We start from the raw sequence: 20,303 nt of genomic DNA on the forward strand, positions 1-20,303 counted from the left end.
CTATGAAGAGAGATAATAGAGACTAATGTAGTAGAAAATCACTGTAGTTGGAAATTAAGGTAGGGGATTGAGGATTACTTTAGGTGGTGTCATACCTTCCTGAGGATATGACATTTAAACAAAGACTTAACTGTATAAAAGAATAATCCATGCAAACATCTGGGGACAGAGCATTCCAGGTATATGAAATAGTATGTGCAAAAGCCTTGAGGCTAAGCAAGCTTTGGTATAGTTGAGAAACCAACAGAAGGCTAGAGTGGCTGGAGTGGAGTGAAAAGTGGGGAGTGGAATAGGATGAAATCAGAGAGGTAAGCAGAGGCCAGATCACAGGAATAGCTCAGATTTTATTCTATCACAGTAAATTATTATGTGGTTTTAAACAGGGATTTCAAAGCATGATCCCTGGACCAGTAGAATCAGCAGTATCTGGGAACTCCTTAGAAATGCCAATTCTTGAGCCTCACCCAGACATACATGATCAGAAACTACAGGAGTAGAAGCCAGAAAACTAGATAGGAATCTCTATCTGAGAGATCATGGTGACAGTGGAGATGAAGAGATGAAGATTTATCATACCGCATGAATAAATTATTTAAGCACTTATTTTCCCAACTTGAATGATCTCTATGAATAAATAAATGAACAAGTGAATGGATAAGTTAAGGAACAGAATAAATGTTTAAAGATAAAGTTGCTGAAGTACAGAGAGGCTATCTTACTTCCTAACAAGAGGATCCATCGGCTACTCCCTGCCAATCATCCATCTGTCTGATCCTTTGAACAGCTGCTCACTTCATTCAAGGCTAGGTCTTGGAGACTAAAAAAAGCCTCAGAGAGTTTCTATGGGCTACCGGTATAAAAATTAATTAAGGAGCAAGACTATACAATCCTGGAGCTCTGATAAATAATGCAGATCCAAAGGCAGAGTATCAAAACAGAGGAAAGGGAAGATGGGAAGGTTAGCTGTTGGAGACTGAATTATGAAATTAAAAAGAAAAAGGCTAGCTCCTACTCTCTGTTACCCATTCTGATTCATCATCCAACCCAAGACACCTAAAAGCTGAATTACTTCAAGACAAGCTTTAGGCAAAGGTCAATTTCAGGGATTAGGAAAAGCACCTCTTTCCCACCCTCACCTCCCCAGAAACATGTAAAATAAACTTTCCAGCACTTGCTCACAATTGCCTGAAATCCCTTTAACTGTAAGAAACACATTCTTTTTCACAGTTAGAGATAAAATTGTGTTTTCTTAAGAGGAACAACACATATGAGTGAATACATTTTAATCCAAGTGTTAGTGATCATAGATGCTCTCCTTTTTCAGTATTGAAAAAAGAAATTGAAAGCAGAAAGATGGACTCCAAAAGGCAAAGAGGACACTGGACAGGGAAACAATGGCCCTTTTTATCTTCATCAGCATGACCACAGAAAAAGACAGTGAGCAAAGGTACTTCAAGTCCTCAGAAGGTAGCCAACACCCAAGCAAAAATATGCTACTACGTCTTAGAACCAGTAGGACATGAAGACACCTCTTTATATGAAAGTCCTATACCCTGTCTGTTTTTTAAATACTGTGTCTGCAATAAACAGAACTAGGGAAAGACCATTTAGGCAATGAACAAAGAAATACCACAGGCTATGTCTACAGAGATTGAGAGGAGAGTTGAGGCAGTTATTTAGATGAAAGTGAACTCCATCTTACTAATGGAAAAAATAATTTTCTGCTGATTATAGTAATACAGTTTAGTTATCTATTTTGATCATATTTATAAGATTCCCACTCTGACTTGTCATAAAGACATAATTTAGTTCACAAATAAGACTATTTCATCAGTCATTATTTGATTTCAAAACGGAGAGGGCATTCATAATTCCAGAAATAATTTGCATTTCATTACTGGTATTGTCATTAAAATCTTAAAAATAATGATGATAATAAATATGAGTAAACAAGCATGTGGTGCTTACCACATACCAGGAATTGTTCTAAATACATTGACTAGTTTAATCCAAACACCATATTTGAAAGCAGCAAGTCCAATGAGAGTGATTAAGTTTTATTTTAGAGTATGTGGGAAGAGATTAACTTGACATTATTTATCTCCCTTAAAATAAACCATTTAAAACTACAAATAGCCTCAAATTAAAAACCATCTCATGAGTTTAAATAATATGTTTTTTCTAGTACTGTACTCTTGAGGATTGATATGACAAAGTTTCAGAGCAATTCCTTTTGAAATGACAGTTAACGTAATCATCAAGCACTTAAAGTATATGGCATTCTACTCGGTACTGAGATTATTTTTCCATAAAAAAAAAAAAAAAAAAATCACACTACATCCTAATAGCCAAAAATATGTTCTTGATCTCCATGGTAATGACTATTACCCATAAATGTTAAATGATTCCCCATAACATTTCAAGAGGTACCAGGGTTTGAAACTTGACTCCTCAGAACTTCTTAAACTTCTACAAAGATAAATAGCTGTAGTACATTGTACATTTAATTTAAATAGCTAGACTGCATCAGAAAGTGAATTTAGGCTTTTGTACCTGCCAACTGCTTTCTGCCGTAGCCAATCAAGGATATACCTTACACTTATTTGGAGCTTCCTGTTTACAAAATACTTTCATTAAAATTACCTCATTTAATGATGACATATAATCCTTGATTTAGTTGTTACCATCATCATCACCCTTTAAAAGGGATAAAGTTACTTTAAAGTTCTATGTCCTGGTGAGGTCTTGAATGCCTGTCTTTTGACCTCAAATCTTCTTATTTTACATCATACCACAACCATTTCAGGAAATGGGGAATAAATAAAGGAAATATGTAGCATGTGACTCTAACTAAACAAATACTTCTCACTGAACTGTGTTAAGCTTGTAGTGAATTTGATTAAACTTTACTGAAGGATCCTAAAATCCCATTTAAAGCCTCTTGGTTGGTACCAATAAACCTTATGATATTACTACGGCAAAATATGAGATTCAGTGGATGAGAATGAGAGGGTGGGAGCACAAGAAGGAAGAAAAAGGAAAGCACTAGCAAAAGGGATTTTACTTAAAAGGATTCAACATAAATAAACTAAAGGAAATCACTCCATGGGGCTCCTATGAGCTCCCACTTCACACTGAGATCATAATCACTATGCAATAAGGTTGACTTGGTTGCCCACATGTTCAACAGCTATGTTTGAGTAACTCCTTTTTTAAAATTGGAGTATAGTTGATTTACAATGTTGTGTTAATTTCTGCTGTACAGCAAAGTGATTCAGTTATACATATCTACATTCTTTTTATATATATTCTTTTCCATTATAGTTTATCATAGGATATTGACTATAGTTCCCTGTGCTATACAGTAGGACCTTGTTGTTTATCCATTCTATATATAATAGCTTACATCTGCTAACCCCAACCTCCCACTCCATCCCTCCCCCAACCCTATCCCCTGCCACTTGGCAACCACAGGTCTGTTCTCTATGTAGTAATTATCTTTAATTTGTCCCCAATAATAGCCAAAATCAATTTTTACTTACCCAGTAAATTGGTGTTCATAATACTGCAATGTCCTCTTGAGAGTTTGCTGTATCATCTGGGGCTACAGAATAATAATAATAATAATAATAATAATAATACATTATCAGCAAATCAGTGTCATTCCCATTCTGAGTATCATAAGCAGATATGTAGCTTCTGATTCATCTCATAAGAGTTTTCATTTTACAATATAAACCCATCATGAATTCTGCCATGTATTTTCCCCACAGGAACTAATAATATGAGGCACTCAGCAATTACCCAGAATTTCCCAATTTCAAATATGATAGCATTTCCTAGCTATATTTTCCCCAATGCTTTTGTACTAGCTATTAAGTTCAACAAAATACTCATTGGCTGCCTACAATAAACCTAGACATTGGGGGCAGTGGAGAGGGGTGTACTAAATAAGATGAGTAATGCCCAGGTCAAGTCTGACTTCCTCAAGAGATTTCAAGCAAGGGTTCTAGAGTGTCCAAGAGGGGCCACAGTGTTTGGGGAAAGAAATGGGATCTTCAGAAAATACCTAAGCAGCTCATGACTGAATTTTATAATCCTCTCCTCTCCATGACAGCTAGAGACAGAGTTTCTTAATCCCAGAGCAAGAATTATTCTAGACTTATTTAGGCAACAGAGCCTCATCTTGGAGTCTCAGACCTAGGGAGGCATGAAAGTGACTCAAAGATCTTAAAACACAAGATTTTATTAACAAATTATAATAAGAACCAAATTTTCAGTGGCAAGGGTGTGAATTTTTTAAATAATAACAACTTCTAATCAAGCCGGGAAAAAAAGCTTATCAAAACATTGATCTATTATAGCCATGGATGAATTTTGGGGGGTTATAATGACTCTGACACAGACCCTTCAAGATGTGAGAGCAGCATGGTAGTTTGGTAATCTTGTGGGCTGCCACTAATTAACCACACAAACCTAGATAAATCTAAAAAGGTAATCTGCAGAAAGCATCTAGCACAATGCTGCTACCTAAGAAGCAGTTAATAAATATCAGTTTATTTCCCATCCCTAATCCTTCAAAAAGATTGTCTTAAAGATATGTAATTTAAAGGAGACTACAGAGATTGTTGTCAGGGTTCACTTGAACCTCTTCCATGTATACCTCTCTATGAAAAATGTCCAGGATAGATGTAAAAATCTCCCTACCTAATAGTTTCAACATCCTCCTTGGTAGGAAATGGCTATTTTAAAGCTTGAGGAAACTGAGCTTCAATTAAATCAAGGGCATCCACTGAGAACTATTCTACACTACCATTTAGGAGAACATCTTCACTGAGCAAATCGAAGAGCTCAGATATATTCTTCACTTTAGCCAAGCCATTTCAGAAATTAATTTTAGGAGAAATCAGCCTCCAAGTGTTCAAAGAAAGAGATACAGGGCAACTTCTTTCAACAGCTGTTTTTCCTTTATACTAGGTTAAAAAGATGAACATGAGGTCCCAAACTGGTATAGATGTTTCTGTTCATAAGAATAGAATCAAAGTAGAATAGCATGCCTAGGAAAGGAAAATCATTCCTGACCCAAGAAGCAATGAGTCTGTTGAAAAATCTGAAGAGGGTGAAGCAGACACAGCAAACCTAGCACACATGAAAAGTGTGCTTTAAAAACCCAACCCATGGCCAACCTAAATCAAGTCATTATCAGTCACTGGCTCAGTACCCCTGGGATCTGAGCCTTCTGAACTGGTTTGGCAGTTTCTGAGCCAAGATAACTTTCTCTTTGGCAACATGCCCTAAAAGCAGTGAAAATCCACAGAGGGATTATCCTTCCAATAACCTCTGGTGACAAAATATGGAACAGAAAGCAGGAACTAGAGTGCATAGGGTCAGTTAAGACCAGAATGAACTCATTTGTACCAAAGGACATTTTATTTTCCTGTACCAGGAATTTCCCAGTCATTAAAAAAAGCAAATGTTTGTGAAAGGAGTTAAGCCATTTAAAGAACTGACTTTTTTCTTTTCTGAAGCAATTACTTTTACTCCCCAGCAGGAATGATATTTATAGTTTCCAAATACATTAAATGGAAAATGTTCTCTGGGCACATTCAACAAAGCTTCAACTTCATAAAGATTTATATACTTCCTACTGCTTGCCAGATCCAGTGGGCACATTCTGGTGGTCTGAACTGTAAGCATAGAGGCTGACTGCAGAGTATCCCCTGATCTTCAGAAAGCCAAGGCTGACTTCAATACAGACCTGACTCCTCACCATGGACTATCACCACGGATTCACTCCAATCTTCTTCAGAGTTTGCCTGATTCTGAGACATCTTCACATAATCTGAGCCTCTCTGACATGAATAAAAAGCACAAAGTGAAGATCTGCACGTGGGCCAAAGCCTTCTGAAGGGGTGACTTCTGCCTTGAGGGTTGTAGGGTCCGTTTACTAAATGTCCATGTATGCCAGTGATGCAAGTCAGTGTAGAGTAGTAGGAAAAGCAAGGGCTCTGCAGATCTTCTCTCCTTTTCTTTAAGAATGCAACTCCATACCAGTTCCATCCAACCTTCAACAGGCCAAAATCCCATTCCTCTTATCTGTATCTATCCTTTTCTTTAAGAAGGAGTTTGGAAAGATGATTTAGAATGGAGAATTTAAGATCAAACTGAGTTCAAAATCCAACTCTTACTCATGAACTAGACGACCTTGGGCAGTTTACTTAAGCTATCTGAAATGATTCCTTATGTGTACATTATTTCTATGGGAATTAATTGAAATAATTAAATCGAAGTCACTAGTACATAGTAGGTGCATAATAAATGATAGTTATGACTATGTTCAGTGGGTTCCTACCCTCAAGAGTCTCAAAATCTAGTGGAGGAGTACAAAGTTTATGTTAGAACACCCACCCCACAAGTGTAATATTTCAAGATCCTCATCAGCTAAAAAAATCAATAGACTTACCACTAATACTAATAATGAGAAGATGGTGCCTATTCCAGCTGAGGGAAAAATAGGAAAATGGTAGCTGAATTTATAAATATTTCCAATGAAACCTTCAGATCAGTCCAGAGAGATGGTGACAAAAGCAGAATTCTCAGAAGTAAGATTGAGAATAGACCTAAATCCAGGCCTATACTTGAGAAGGACATTGATGCACCATAGCTAAGATGAAGACTTCAGGCATTATGCTTTATAACTAATTAGAAACAACCCATGAACCTCCTTCTTATGACATAAAGAATGTGCAACAGGAGAGCTAGATGATCTAATATGTTTATAGCCATATGCTACAGGATCTGAAAGACAAGGGTTGGGAAGGAGACAAAATCCACTGTCCCTATCATACAAAAGAAAATCAAAGAAGTCTAATTTTTTCTCTCCTTCCCCCAAACTAAGAGATAGTGGCTTCCTACTGTCTCTACTCAACACAAAGAAGCAATGGACAGGAAGACAGCTGGAAAGAGAAAGCAGTCATCTGTGTCCCAAACATGTATTGTCTAGGCCTCAAAGAGGAAGTACCCAAAGCTTCCATCATGTGGCAACAAGAAGCCATCTTCATCTCTAGTCTCATTAACAGCTTCACTCTACTTAGCAGTGACTGACCCCCACAGACTAAATGTTATGCTCATGAAAAGTCATGGGATCCAAACAGCCAGCCATGAAATAATCCAAAAAGAGCCAGAGAAAGGATCCCTGAGTAGTGGGAGGAAGCAGTTCTCAGCAACTTGCCCTTCAAGCTCAGACAGCCCTGCAGAGGCTCCCACACAGTCCCTGCTCTAGATATCTGCACCAGACAGTATGGGGCTCAGGCAGGAGTCAGGGAGTCAAGATGTGTGCGTGCGTGTGTGTGTGTGTGCGTATCACATGAAATGCAGTTGTCATCGTACAAAGTACACATACATCTCAATTCTACAGAGGTGAAGTCGTGGCTCAGATTGATTAAGTAAGTAGCCCAAGATCATATAGCTCGTAAGTGAATCAGTCACTGCAAGCCAGGACTGGCTTCAAAGTGTGCAATCTTTCTACTAGATGCTTTGAGGGTCCCTCTCACCTTTACTATTCTGTGATCCTATATATTTTTCAAATGTATACAGCCTTCATCATGCCAAAAACAAACAAATAAAAATCCACAGATAATTTAAAAACAAATAAACTTCTCATTTCTGCTTTATAACACAAAACCATAAGCTACAGAATTAATGGAAACAATAGGTCTGCCTTTAAAGAAACATCCATAAATAGCCATGTCATTTTATTTATTTAAGTATGAAAAAATTATATTTCAATGTCAGAAACTAAATGATATGGATATATATTTAATTCCTATTGCACTAGGCCAGTGATTTTCAACTCTACCTACAAATTAAAATCCCCTGGGGAGCTTTTAAAAAAATACCAATGCCTGAGTGCCACCCCCAAACTTTCCAATACAACTGGGGGACCCATTTGCTTCTAATGTTAGTCAGGGTTGAAAACCTTTCATGTAAGATATAAACATGATGATCAAGACCAATACTCTATAAAAGTTACCTGAATAAGTCAGCATTAATGAGAGTAGTTTCTTTACTCAAATATCAAAAGAAGCAAGCTTCTGAAAGATGTTCACACATAACTGCTAAATCAACACAGTTCCACTAATAGCTCATAGTTAAGTATGATTTGTTAGGTAAACAGAGAACTATATTCTTGAAGCATTTCCAAGTAGTTCACTCCCATGCACTTATGTCAGTATTCAATTTTGTACTGACACATACATAACAATGCAACAGTTAATACGATTGTTGCATTTAATCTATGCAAGGCACTGCTTTAAGCCCATTACGTATATTAACTCCTTTGATCTTCACATTAACATTATGAGGTAGGTTATTATTTTACAGATTAGAAAACTGAGACACAGAAAGTTTAAGTTGTCCTATGTCAAACAGGTAAAAAGAGACAAAGCCAGGGTTGAAACTCAGGTAGTCTGTTCCAGAATCCAAGCACTTAATCTCCAACCTGTACTGCACATAAATTTTAACACCCTGTATTTGGTTGAGCACTTTACATTTCATGTTTTTAATGCATATTATCCCAATCGATCTTTGCACCAATCCAATGAAATAGTTAGATTGATATTATCACCATTTGACTAAAAAAGAATCAAAGTTAGAGAGATTAGAAGCCCTCCTTTACAAAAAGAGCGTATTTTCCCCTAGGAAACTTCCATAATAAGAAAGCATTTTTTTAATGTCAGCATAAAAATGAAGAATCACATGGATTCAAATTCATTGTTTGGTTCTTGACAACACACTTAATGTTCTTTAAACATATGTACACAAACAATACCATAAGTAAAAATCATGAATATCTTGTCTTAGATACACTTTCACTTTCCCATGCTTAGCTTTCCCTCACCCTCTTCCCTACCCTCTGAGAGTCCAGTTTAGTTACATTGCATCTGATAGGACAAATCCCCACCACCATCATCTAAACTCCCAGAATAGGTCTCCAAAAATCATCATTGCATATTCTCTTTCCTTCCTTCATCAAAATTTGGAATCCTCTTAGTACCCTGACCCCAGATGGTACTCAGGAGGAATCCTACTTAAAAAACTTGATCCTCAATCCTTACTAAGGTAAATGATGGTATAACTGGGCTTTCCTACTTTATATAAGATGGTCTGAACCACTAAAGGTGGTATTTTGGTAAATAGGAGGGTCAGTGAGAGATAAATTAGGGAGCAAGGAACCTTTTCATCATCCTCCAAATCACAATCCAAAGATCTCTACTTTCTTCATAACATAAGAGCATTTTGCTTATAAGGATATGATATGCCAAATTTCTTCACTTAAAGTGATCAAAATTATAATGTTAGATACCTTATCTTTATGGGTAGGCCTGTAGACACCAATGGATCAAATTAAGTCATGTCAAATAACCAACATAGGTACTTCTGAAAGACATGTAATTGTAGTAATTGTCAGTCTTGCTAAAGATCCAGGCATAATATGAATTTTCCCAGCCTTTGACTAAACTTACTATATATAAGCCAAAAAGGAAAAAAAACACTGCAAATTAAATATAGAACTTTGAGTCAGGACCTCTGTATTTCAAGCCCAGCTGTGCTACTGACCTTTTTATAAAATTAGCCAAAATCTCTTCACCTGGGAGTAAAAATCCTTGGGAAAAAAATGCCTCCATTTTCCCATCTAAAAAACACGTATAAGAAGTTCATAGTTCTCAGGGTCATTTGAAGTAAAGCATTGCAAAGTTAGGACTTGTAAACAGAGGGTTAGAATGTACCAGAGATTAAACCACCTTTCAGGAAACTTGGAATATCATCTATGAACTACACCAGTAATTTCCTAAACAAAATTGGTAGTCCAGACAATTAACTACAAAAAACAAAAATGATAAGTATGCGAAAAGAAAAAAAAAAAGTTGGAGATACATTATAATATATAGTTCTATACATACTGGTTGAAAATCTGCATGATTTCGTCCAATCTCCACTTTTATTCTTCTTGTGAACATGGGTACACATTTGAGTGACCTCATGAAAGCTTAGGGTGAAGGCTGACATTATGCTAATTGACCCACAACGGGATTCAAACTGATAACCTTGGCCTTATTAGAAGTAAATTCTAGAGTTGGAAAGATGGCAGAGGAAGAGCCAAGAAAAAAGATCCCTTTGGTTCCAGAAAATCTCCTGAAAAAGAGGAAGGCTTATCAAGCTCTGAAAGCCACCCAGGCAAAGCAGGCGCTTTTGCAAAGGAAGGAGCAGAGGAAAGGAAAAGAGATCAAGTTTAAGCGACTAGAATGGTTCCTACATGATTCCTGGCGGCAACTACGTGACAGGGTGCGACTCAGACGACTAGAAGTGAAACCTCACGGCTTGGAAGTGCCGGATAAACATTCCTTGGCCTTTGTTTTATGCATCGAAAGGATTAATGGGGTGAGTTTACTGGTGCAGAGGACCATTACAAGACTTCGCCTGAATAAGATTTCAGTGGTGTCTTTATGCAAGTAACTCCTCAAACCATAAAAACGCTTCGTATAGTGGAACCTTATGTGACCTGGGGATTTCCAAATTTGAAGTAAGTTCGGGAACTCATCTTGAAACGTGGACAAGCCAAGGTCAAGAATAAAATCATCCCTTTGACAGACAACACAGTGATTGAGGAGCACCTGGGGAAGTTTGGTGTCATTTGCTTGGAAGACCTCATTCACGAAATTGCCTTCCCGGGGAAGAATTTTCAGGTGATCTCAGGGTTCTTGCGCCCTTTCCAACTCTCAGTGGCCCATCACGCTACCAAGAATAGAGTGGGCTTCCTCAAGGAAGTGGGCTCACCTGGCTATCGAGGTGAACGCATCAATCAGCTCATCCGGCAGCTGAACTAAACCCAGCATATCGGAAAGCACAGTGCATTGGAATCATGTGTTTTTGTTTTATGGAATTGTTACCCAGTATCTTCAAGCCAGATTATTTTCTGCTGTATCTGCAGAAACTGGAGGGGAAGGGTCAGGGAAAAGATGGTGATGTTCAGGGCAGGCACTTTTCATCCCACTTCAGTTCCAAGAAAAAGTTCCGGTGTGTTTTCTGCAAAGACCGCCATCCACCTCTGAAACCAGCAAAGGACTTGTGCCATGGAGGAGGGAGTCCTGTTTTATCACACCTATCCTGGGATTTAATGTTGGTGAACGAACGAATACCCACACATGAATACAAGACAGCAGAGGACCAGGCCCAGGGGCATATTGAACCTGGGGTATCTAAGGGCCTTGTTTTGGAAAGAACTTGAAATACAATTAGAAAGAAGTGCACAAAAACAATGCTCGGTTGTCTGCTGTGAAAAAAAAAAAAAGTACTAATTAGCAGAGCACAGTGTTCATTACCATTTAATTATTGATTTTAAACTGAATATATTTAACATATATTCAATGTGATAATGAAGTCTTTCTATACAAAATATCTTTGCTTTACAAATATCTTCCCCTTTGTTATTTTTTAATGCCCTTCCAAATGAGCCATTGAATTTCAATTTGAGAAGACCTAACACCATCAATACTGATTTAATCTGAAAACATATATTCTTTGAACTGAAACAGATTCAAAGGGCTATTTATTAGTTCTTCTCCACCTCAGGCAAGAGCACATTTAAGTAATCCAAGAATTTCTGTTTTCAACGAACACCAGAAAATAATAACACCACCTTCAGTTTGTATAACACTTCACAGTTTACAAATTACTTTCTTTCCTTCATCTCATTATATATTCACAACAACCTTGTAAGTCTCAGATATAAGTATCCACATTTTACAGATGAAAATGCTGAGATTCAGAGAGGTTAAAGTGTTTTGCCTCAGCTACATGCTGGAAAGAGACATCAACTAGACAAGAACTTAGGTCTCCTATGCTATTTCTTCCACAAGCTGCTGCCTCCATTGGTAATTTATCTCACTTTGGTGACCATTAGTAAGTTATTCCATGTACCTAACTGAAATCCCTTATTTCCTTTTATTTTTTTCTGTAATAGATATGAAAACGATGTTGAAAATCGTTTCCCCAAATTTGAAAATGTTGTTATTTAAATAGTTCTGGTAGGATCATTAACTTCTTAATAGGGAAACTTCAGGAGAAACATGCTTTCCTGGTCACCATCTTGGCCAACTTGGCTGTCTGAATAAAAATCCTGACTATGAGACAAGATGGTACCGCTTCTAGACATCTCAGGAAAATTGATATTGCTTTATTGCAGACCTTTGGAGAAACATGACTTCAGCCCTAAACCCTTAAACCAAACAGGACCTCACAGATGGCACAGGGCTGACTCAGTCTACAAGGTGAAATAAGAGTAAGCTTTCTGGATTCAACACTGTAATAGAAGTTGAGTGCTAAGTGTCAAACAATTGGTCCAACACGTTACATGCCCCAACTCATTTAATCCTCACAAAAATCCTGTAAGAGAGGAAGTCTTACCCCAATTTTATAAATGTGAAAATTGAACCCAGAGAAGTTAAAAAAAAACTTGCCCGAAGTCACTTAGGTAGTAAGTATCTAAGTCTATTAAGTGTCTGATCTATATCTGACTGCCTCCAAAAGCCAAGCTTTTAATCTGCGCCTCTAAACTGAAATACAATGTTCTATATTTACCAAGGCAGAAAAGGTTACAGTTGAAAGGGATAATTAAGTCTTAGCTAGACTGTATAATTTTGTTATTTATTTATTTATTTATTTTTGGCTGTGTTGGGTCTTCGTTTCTGTGCGAGGGCCTTCTCCAGTTGCGGCGAGCGGGGGCCACTCTTCACCGCGGTGCGCAGGCCTCTCACTGTCGCGGCCTCTCCCGTTGTGGAGCACAGGCTCCAGACGCGCAGGCTCAGTAGTTGTGGCTCATGGGCTTAGTTGCTCCGTGGCATGTGGGATCTTCCCAGACCAGGGCTCGAACCCGTGTCCCCTGCATTGGCAGGCAGATTCTTAACCACTGCGCCACCAGGGAAGCCCTAGACTGTATAATTTTGGATACAGCATTTATTTTTCTGAACCTCTATTACCTATATTATAAAATAGGGGAATTCCTAGCATAACTGTTTCTCAGGGTTGGTGTAAGCACCAAATGAAATAAAACTATGAAGTAGTATACAAATATGTGTTATATGTTAATTCTATGCAAACATCTGTTGGTGAGGAACTAGTCAAAAAATTATTAAATTGAACTAAACTGACTATGTCTAATGCCTAGGACTGTTGCCAGGCATGCCTCATAGCCCAAAGATGCCAATTATATGCTGCCAAGCTAATTAGTGCCATTTCAAGTCAGGTTTAGCAATGACCTTCATGTCAGGAAATAATTTCTAGCCTTTTAAAATATCTTTGCAGCCTCCACTTGAGCATTTCCAAAGAATTCCCTATTGTTTCCAGTACCTGGAAGTTACAGTGAGGTGTTTCCCAACAAGAGCCTGGAAATGAGGGAAGTGATATTTCTGTTTGACAGTTAAGTTATAAAACTAACTCATAAAACAGGGAAATGTTTTGTTAACCCTAAATGCACCAGCTTAAACAATAGTTTGTAAATGGGTGAATGGGAATTACCTTCAAATACCAGCCATGGTATAGCTCCAGACAAAGTAGGCTACTGAGCAACAGAAAGTGGGTGAAGTTAGAGAGGGCAACCCATACGAAAGAGAAGGGAGGAGAATAGTTTATGAAACATTACCTCTAATACTGTTCAAGGGCATACTGGTCCTCTATCACATTGAGATAAATTATTCTTAAGGTAAGGAAAATTCTTCAACCATCTTAACTAAAATGAGAGTCTCATGAATGAATATGGATCATCAGGTCTCATTGTCAAGGCCTTCCCTACAACCAGATAGACCCTTAAACTGGATTAAATAATTTGGCATGAAATTCATTTTGCTCTGGCTCTCCATGGATTAAAGCAAACTTTTGGTTATGACTTGGCTCCTCATGTAGCCTGAATAGGTAAGAAAAGTGCTGACCATGCAGACTTTGAGTACTAAGCTTCATTTCACAGTTATTGCTCACTTTAAAAAAGTAAACTGTCATTCAGACGCCAACCAAAGTGCCATGGGCATTTTGTTTAGCCAGTCAGTGGCTAAGAGTCTGATTTCAGGACTCAGACAAGCCCAAGTCCTTGGAGTTTAAAAGTTTCAGATGCTGAAATATGCCGAAACCATCAAAATACTACGCAGGGATTGTCCTGCTCAGCTCTACTGCTTCAACCTCTCCTGGAAGATAAAACTCAACAAGGGTCTAAATATAATCAGATCTAGTGTTGACTATAACCTGATGATCCAAACAGATATGAAATCTGCTTACTAGGCAGATGTTTGGCAGATAATGACTGCCATGTCATCAATGTTTATGATGAACTACATTCCTAAGCTAGAGGTACAGAATAATCACATTTCTTTCCAGAAAAAATATGCAAGTCAAAGAATACTAATACTTCATGACATCAAAAGTCTTATTTTTTTCATTTAACTCTACCTGAGCACATTTTTTAACCTATGTATCACTCCATTGTATAATATCTATTGTATTGCTTCCTCATTCCTTCTAGTAAATTATTTAATTACAGCATAATTATATATGATCTGTGAAGAGAAATGTATACCCTTACGAACGTAACTATTTCTATGATAATCATGACTTCCTTCATATTCGGAAATCATATGACTAGTAATGTCTGCTGTCCCCAGACTCTGCAGCATAAGTTAAGCTGTTGGCAGTGAGGGTAGCTTTTGTCACTCCGTTCATAGCTGCCTCACCCATGGGAGCCTGGAGCATACAAACATGACAGTGGACAGGCAAACTAGGTCAGCCTAGAGACAGAGCCCTGATGAAGAAAGAACCCTTTGTCATTTCTAACACAGGTCTATATTATATGAACTCACAGCACAGTCAGGAACTAAACAGTTGGTGACAGGAGGTAAGGTTCAAGAAAACCAGCAGGAAATTGCTATCAGCCACCATTTGCAAGTCACAAAGTATGAAACATATGGGAAGCAAAATAGGAAATAAGGAATCTATGTGAACAATATTGTATATTGCTAAATTGCTTTATTGAACAATTCATGGACATGTTGAAAGTCACATCATGGTGAAAAGAGCTTTAGGACCTGAAACAGGAAAACCAGGCACTAAAATAGGTGGTTACAAGCTTCTTGACTTTAGGCAAGTTACTGTTCCCCTCTGAGCTTCGGTTTCCCCATCCTTAAATTGGACCTCCTTACTTCATACATTTCCTGAGTGAATTACGGTGACAAAATGAGTATTATAAAACATGCTTTGTAAGCTTTAAATAGATATCACTTATTTCTTGTGGTTTTTCTGTATGGAAAGTATAGGTTAGCACATCATTCTCTCATAGTCCTGAAGTGGGGAAAATCAAGAAGAAAAAAATGATGTCACTAATGTTTCGTGTTTTTAGATGTTAAAAAATATATCTGGTGAAAGCTCCTGGTTTTTCAAAATTCTCTTCAAATCTGCTCACACTAAAAACTAACTAATCAAAATAAGCCATTTATCACAAAATTGGTTATAATAATGTGAATTGATATAGAGGTCATTGTAGAAGACCTCCAGCAAAGAACATTAAACTTGCTCACATTAGAACCAAATTTTTATCTATGTAGTATTTCTTAGCCATTTGTTTGTCTTAACTACCTAACAGAAGATTAGGGGAAAAGGGGCAGAGAGTAAAATGATGTAAGAACAGTTGCCTACAGAAGAGGGGAAATGTTTCTGGCACAGTATTTTTTTTCTCAAATTCTTTCTAGAATACTACAAGAGTTTTAAATATCTTGCTCTGGCATTCAGCTATACAAATATCAAATGTTGACCCACACAAATCATGTACACATATTCACACCAAACAACAGACAGTTTTAATGATATGATGCTTAGGAACAAGGTACTAATTAGATATCATTCACTATTTTTCAGTCTTAAAAAATCATTTTAATTTCCTTGCATGCATAAGGGCTCTTAATTGGAATTTCCAAGGCAAATTTAGTGCAGGGGCATCAATAATTGGCATAATACATATTAATCCATAAATTATTCATTTAAGTAACAAGTCTCTGGAATCTCTAGGCATTATAAAATATAAGGACAACATAAGCCCAATTTAGTCCTATGGGTCTTCTTTTAAATGAACCCTGAAGTAGCAGTAATAGTTCTTAAAAGTAACAGAAAATAGTTTATGATATAAAATTAATAAGTATAATGCCACATAATCAAAGGTGCTATATATTATTATTTTGTTTTTGTCCACCAATATATCTACATCATTCATACAGACCAAAAATATTAAATAATTTACTGTGTCTACAGAGATCTTCATACAGCTGTGTAAGAAGTGCCCAGACATACACATTTCCATATAGTCGTCAATATATGTCAGAGCATTGTGGAGCCAGACACCAAATTTGATTTTAGGAGCACCAAGAGAGCTATCCCCATCCTATCCATCCCCTCAAGGCTCTCTCCAAAACTTACTTTTCACTCCTGCAAAGGCGCTTAAAATAAAAAGAAGTACTTTTCAATTAATAATTTAACATAAGGTATGTAAAATGCACATAGTCCAATTTGTCTGGTGGGAGAGACTCATAGCAGATTTTTGTGGCAAGGGGTTTTGCTATAGGAATCAAGAGAGATAGAGATAGAGATAGAGATAGAGAAAGAGATAGAGATAGAGATAGAGATGAGGAGGGGGGAGAGAGAGATTGAGAATAAGGACTACCAAAAGTAAATAATTTACAATTTTTTCTCAAACTTAATTCATAATATATCAGAGTTTACATGAGTATAAAATGCCAAGGCAGAAACTGTGATATGCTTGACATTGATATGACTTTGCTTTTGTTTCTACTAGTTACTCTGGAAGAGCAAAATAATAAACTTTGTTACTTTAGGTTTTTAAGATGTTTCTAGACAGGCATATCTTGATTTGACTTATAGATCACATAAAGTGGCTGAATACCTTATCTAATGGCTAAAAATTGTTGTTCTGATCTTACTTTTAGATTCATATTTTATAGTTTTATAACTGTAACATTTTCATTGACCTGTATTTGCAAGTGTATTCTTTGAAAAATGAAAGTGTATTCTTTGAAAAATTATGTCTCTTGGGGTAACTTGTAGTAAAATGCTTTTTCCAACTACATATCCAATGGAATTGTTAATTTCATTACAGTCATCATTAATGCCATTGATTAATATAGCCCATTGCTATAATCAAAATAACTGGGTATCTATGTTAACTATGTATTTGAGACTGAGATATTTCTCAGTAGTCAAGAATGCTAAGTTAATGGTGGAAAATTACATTTACAACTTAAAGTAGTATTTTATTTCCTCCATCCTCCCCCACTCCCATCCCAAGAATGCAGCTGAATAAGGAGACAACTGCCTAAGTGCTTAAAGAACCAGCAGGCAGCAGCCTCACACACCACAATTCTCACAGTTAGCCCCTTGCAAGCTGTGGAAGAATCTCACCCATTCTCTTTCAGCAGGAAAGTTAGGTTTGTACTTTGCAAGCACGCTTTTGGAGAAAGAACTTAATTCAGAACAAAAGGAAAGATTAGTTTTCTTTGAAATGTGTTTATAATGGCAATGAGTTAACATAAGAGGGGAAAAAAAAGGGAGGCTTTATAGCTTGCAAATGATGTCATGTCTACAAAGTGTTTATTGATCTTTATATCAGGAGGAAACAATAAATCATTCTTCACCAGCAACCACACTAGAAACTTCCTCATATCTGCCTGAAGTTTCAAATGGAATTACAGTAATATGTAGCTAAAATTTATTCTTTCCCTCAGTCTGTTCCATTACAACATAATCATCTCATCATTATCACTGCTTACAATAAATGCCTTTGGAGGCAGATTCTTTGTTAAGGAGGCAAAAGACATTTTCATTACTGTGGCAATTTTTTTAAAAAGACACAATGAGAGTAAGTATACCTACTCCAGATTTCTACTGAATTAAATTTTTAAATTCAGAATCAGACAGAGTCATTTCTTTTCTGACCTATATAATCAATAATAGAGAGATAGATCGATCGATAGATAGACAGATAAACATATAGATTTCAAAAATGCTATTAAAGTAAACTCAGGGTTATATCTGTAAATATATGATAAAAATACAATTTGTAAGGGTCTCTGCATTCTTTCCTTTCTGAAAACAAATAAATTCCTTAAGTTAGAGACCAAATATTTGTAAGACAACATTCAAAAATCAAATTATCTCCCATACGCAAATTAAACCAATCACACAAGGAAAAAATGAAATTGGAAGACAAGCTCAGAATAACCCTGCACTGAGAATTTGGTCAACAGGCATTAAAAGAGATATATTTTTCTTTTGTTGAGATCTACAGAAACTTACTAAATTGAGATGACAGGCTTCTCACTAGTGCAGCAACAGGTACTCCCTAAATTTGCTGTTGGTGTAATATGAATTTTTCTTCCAAAAGTTCTTGCTTTCCCTTGGGAAAACTTTATACAAAAAAGAGGTTGGAAGAAAGATAAAATCTTTCTTAAATTTTATCCCTGAAGTGTTTGCAACAGAATCACAAGAAAAAATGGTAAGGGAGGAGACGGGGGCAGTGGGGAGCGCAGATTATAAATATTTTCTATAATTGAGACATCTCAAATTCCTGGCACAGAAAAGGCCAACAACAAATATCTGTTTAATAAACTAATGTTAATTTTTAAAAATATATATATTTAGATCATGTAGAAAAAATTTATTCTTACTTCCTAATATATAATGTAAGTTGACTCACGTAGCATATTACAAGAGTATTTAAGGAAAATCCAGTAAAATACTGGATAAAAATCCAATAAAATACTTTTTATTTTTTAACCCTGCAGATGACTAGAGCCATTTTGTGCTCCATAGATCTTATATTTTGGCTCAGGACACAATAAAGTCAAGCATGTATAGAGGGTATATAGTAAATATATGATGAAGGAATAAAGGATAATAGGATATAATAATTATTTACATTTGTATATGGTTTGTCTATTTTGTTGTTCCTGTTACTGATTTTATTTTTCTAAAATGCATTTGTATTTATCACCCTACTTCTTTCTTATTTGTGTAGTATAGTTAGTATAGTTGTGTAGTATAGTTAGAATAAATATCTTTATATTCACTCTAAATTTAATCATTTAACAAATACTTACTAATCAGCTACCACATGCCAGGCACTAGTAGACTTGGGATTTGGAAGTATATAAAAATAGACAAAAATCCTTGCTTGCTGAAATTGAGTAAAATTCCCCCAGAAAAGAAAAGGGAGAGGGCCAAGAAGCGCCGTTTGATTGTGTATGTCTTGTTTGGCCTTATTTTGCCTTCCACACCACCTTTCAACTGTGTAAAATATATTCAGTATAACAAAATAGAGTCCTATTCATTTGGCTCCTAATACCTCAAGATTCCTTCCTTTAGTGACCTTTTCATCAATGTCAAAAAGAGGTCCAATGCTAAACAAAGTCATATCAGACACAGAGATGGTAAGAATATGGGTTCTATACATAAAATATGTATCTCAAATTACCTTTAAAACTAAAAGAGAACAAGCTAGTACAAGCATAAATCAATTTACAAAGTCTTATCTTTAGAAGAATGAGAGTAAATCTGAAGTTTTCAAAAAGTGATTTACAATGGAATATACCCAAAAATGTACACTTCATGGTTTAAATACAAAATTTCTGAAGAATGAATTACTAACATTTCAGACCTCATTTGACATCCCATGGTCAGTGTAGCTGCCACAGCTAAGGTATACCTAGAGAACTGCAATTTAAATTTGACAAAATTACTGACCAATGAGTTATAGTGATAAAATCAAGATAAGATTGTGATAAATCAGGCGTAAATAAAACCAAAATCTGATAGCTGTCTTTGCACTGTACTCCTACTATGCCATATTGTATTCCCCTTGGGTACAGAGAAATAAGTATCCTTACTTTTGGCAAAGGAGCTACAGAATGGCTCTAAATCAATGCTATCCTTTCCCAAAGCCTATTTATCTCATCCATCTACAGCTTTTTTGACTACTCTGTTACCTTCAAACATGAATTTCCATTTCTTTAATAAACTTTGATTTGGCCTCACAGGTCCTGCCAACTACCTCTCTTTCCTTGTATTGCCAAATGTCTTGGAAGACAAATTTATGCCCATGATATCCTTTGTTTACTCATCATATATTCTCTCTTTAAATCTCATTAAACAGGTTTCCTTCTCAGTTGCACGACTGACATCACTTCTGAAGGCCACCA

The 20,303-nt window shown here is 36.4% G+C and overlaps 2 protein-coding genes across 3 annotated transcripts in view; one reads left to right on the plus strand and one right to left on the minus strand.

The window, feature by feature from the left end:
- The window catches only part of GUCY1A2 (guanylate cyclase 1 soluble subunit alpha 2), a 401,728-nt gene that overhangs the window by 364,201 nt on the left and 17,224 nt on the right, over positions 1-20,303 (minus strand). For both annotated transcript variants that reach the window (XM_068555643.1, XM_068555642.1), the window contains exon 2: positions 3,543-3,604. In XM_068555643.1, the coding sequence (XP_068411744.1) occupies positions 3,543-3,604 (62 nt within the window). The remainder of the gene's footprint in view (positions 1-3,542; positions 3,605-20,303) is intronic.
- On the plus strand, positions 10,123-10,951 carry LOC137771816 (large ribosomal subunit protein uL30-like). The gene is given in 2 exon segments (XM_068555491.1): positions 10,123-10,486; positions 10,489-10,951. Coding segments are annotated over 2 exon segments (741 nt in total). The 5' UTR covers positions 10,123-10,143; the 3' UTR covers positions 10,887-10,951.

This window comes from Eschrichtius robustus, chromosome 11, assembly GCF_028021215.1.
Source record: "Eschrichtius robustus isolate mEscRob2 chromosome 11, mEscRob2.pri, whole genome shotgun sequence".
Classification (NCBI taxonomy): Eukaryota; Metazoa; Chordata; class Mammalia; order Artiodactyla; family Eschrichtiidae; genus Eschrichtius; species Eschrichtius robustus.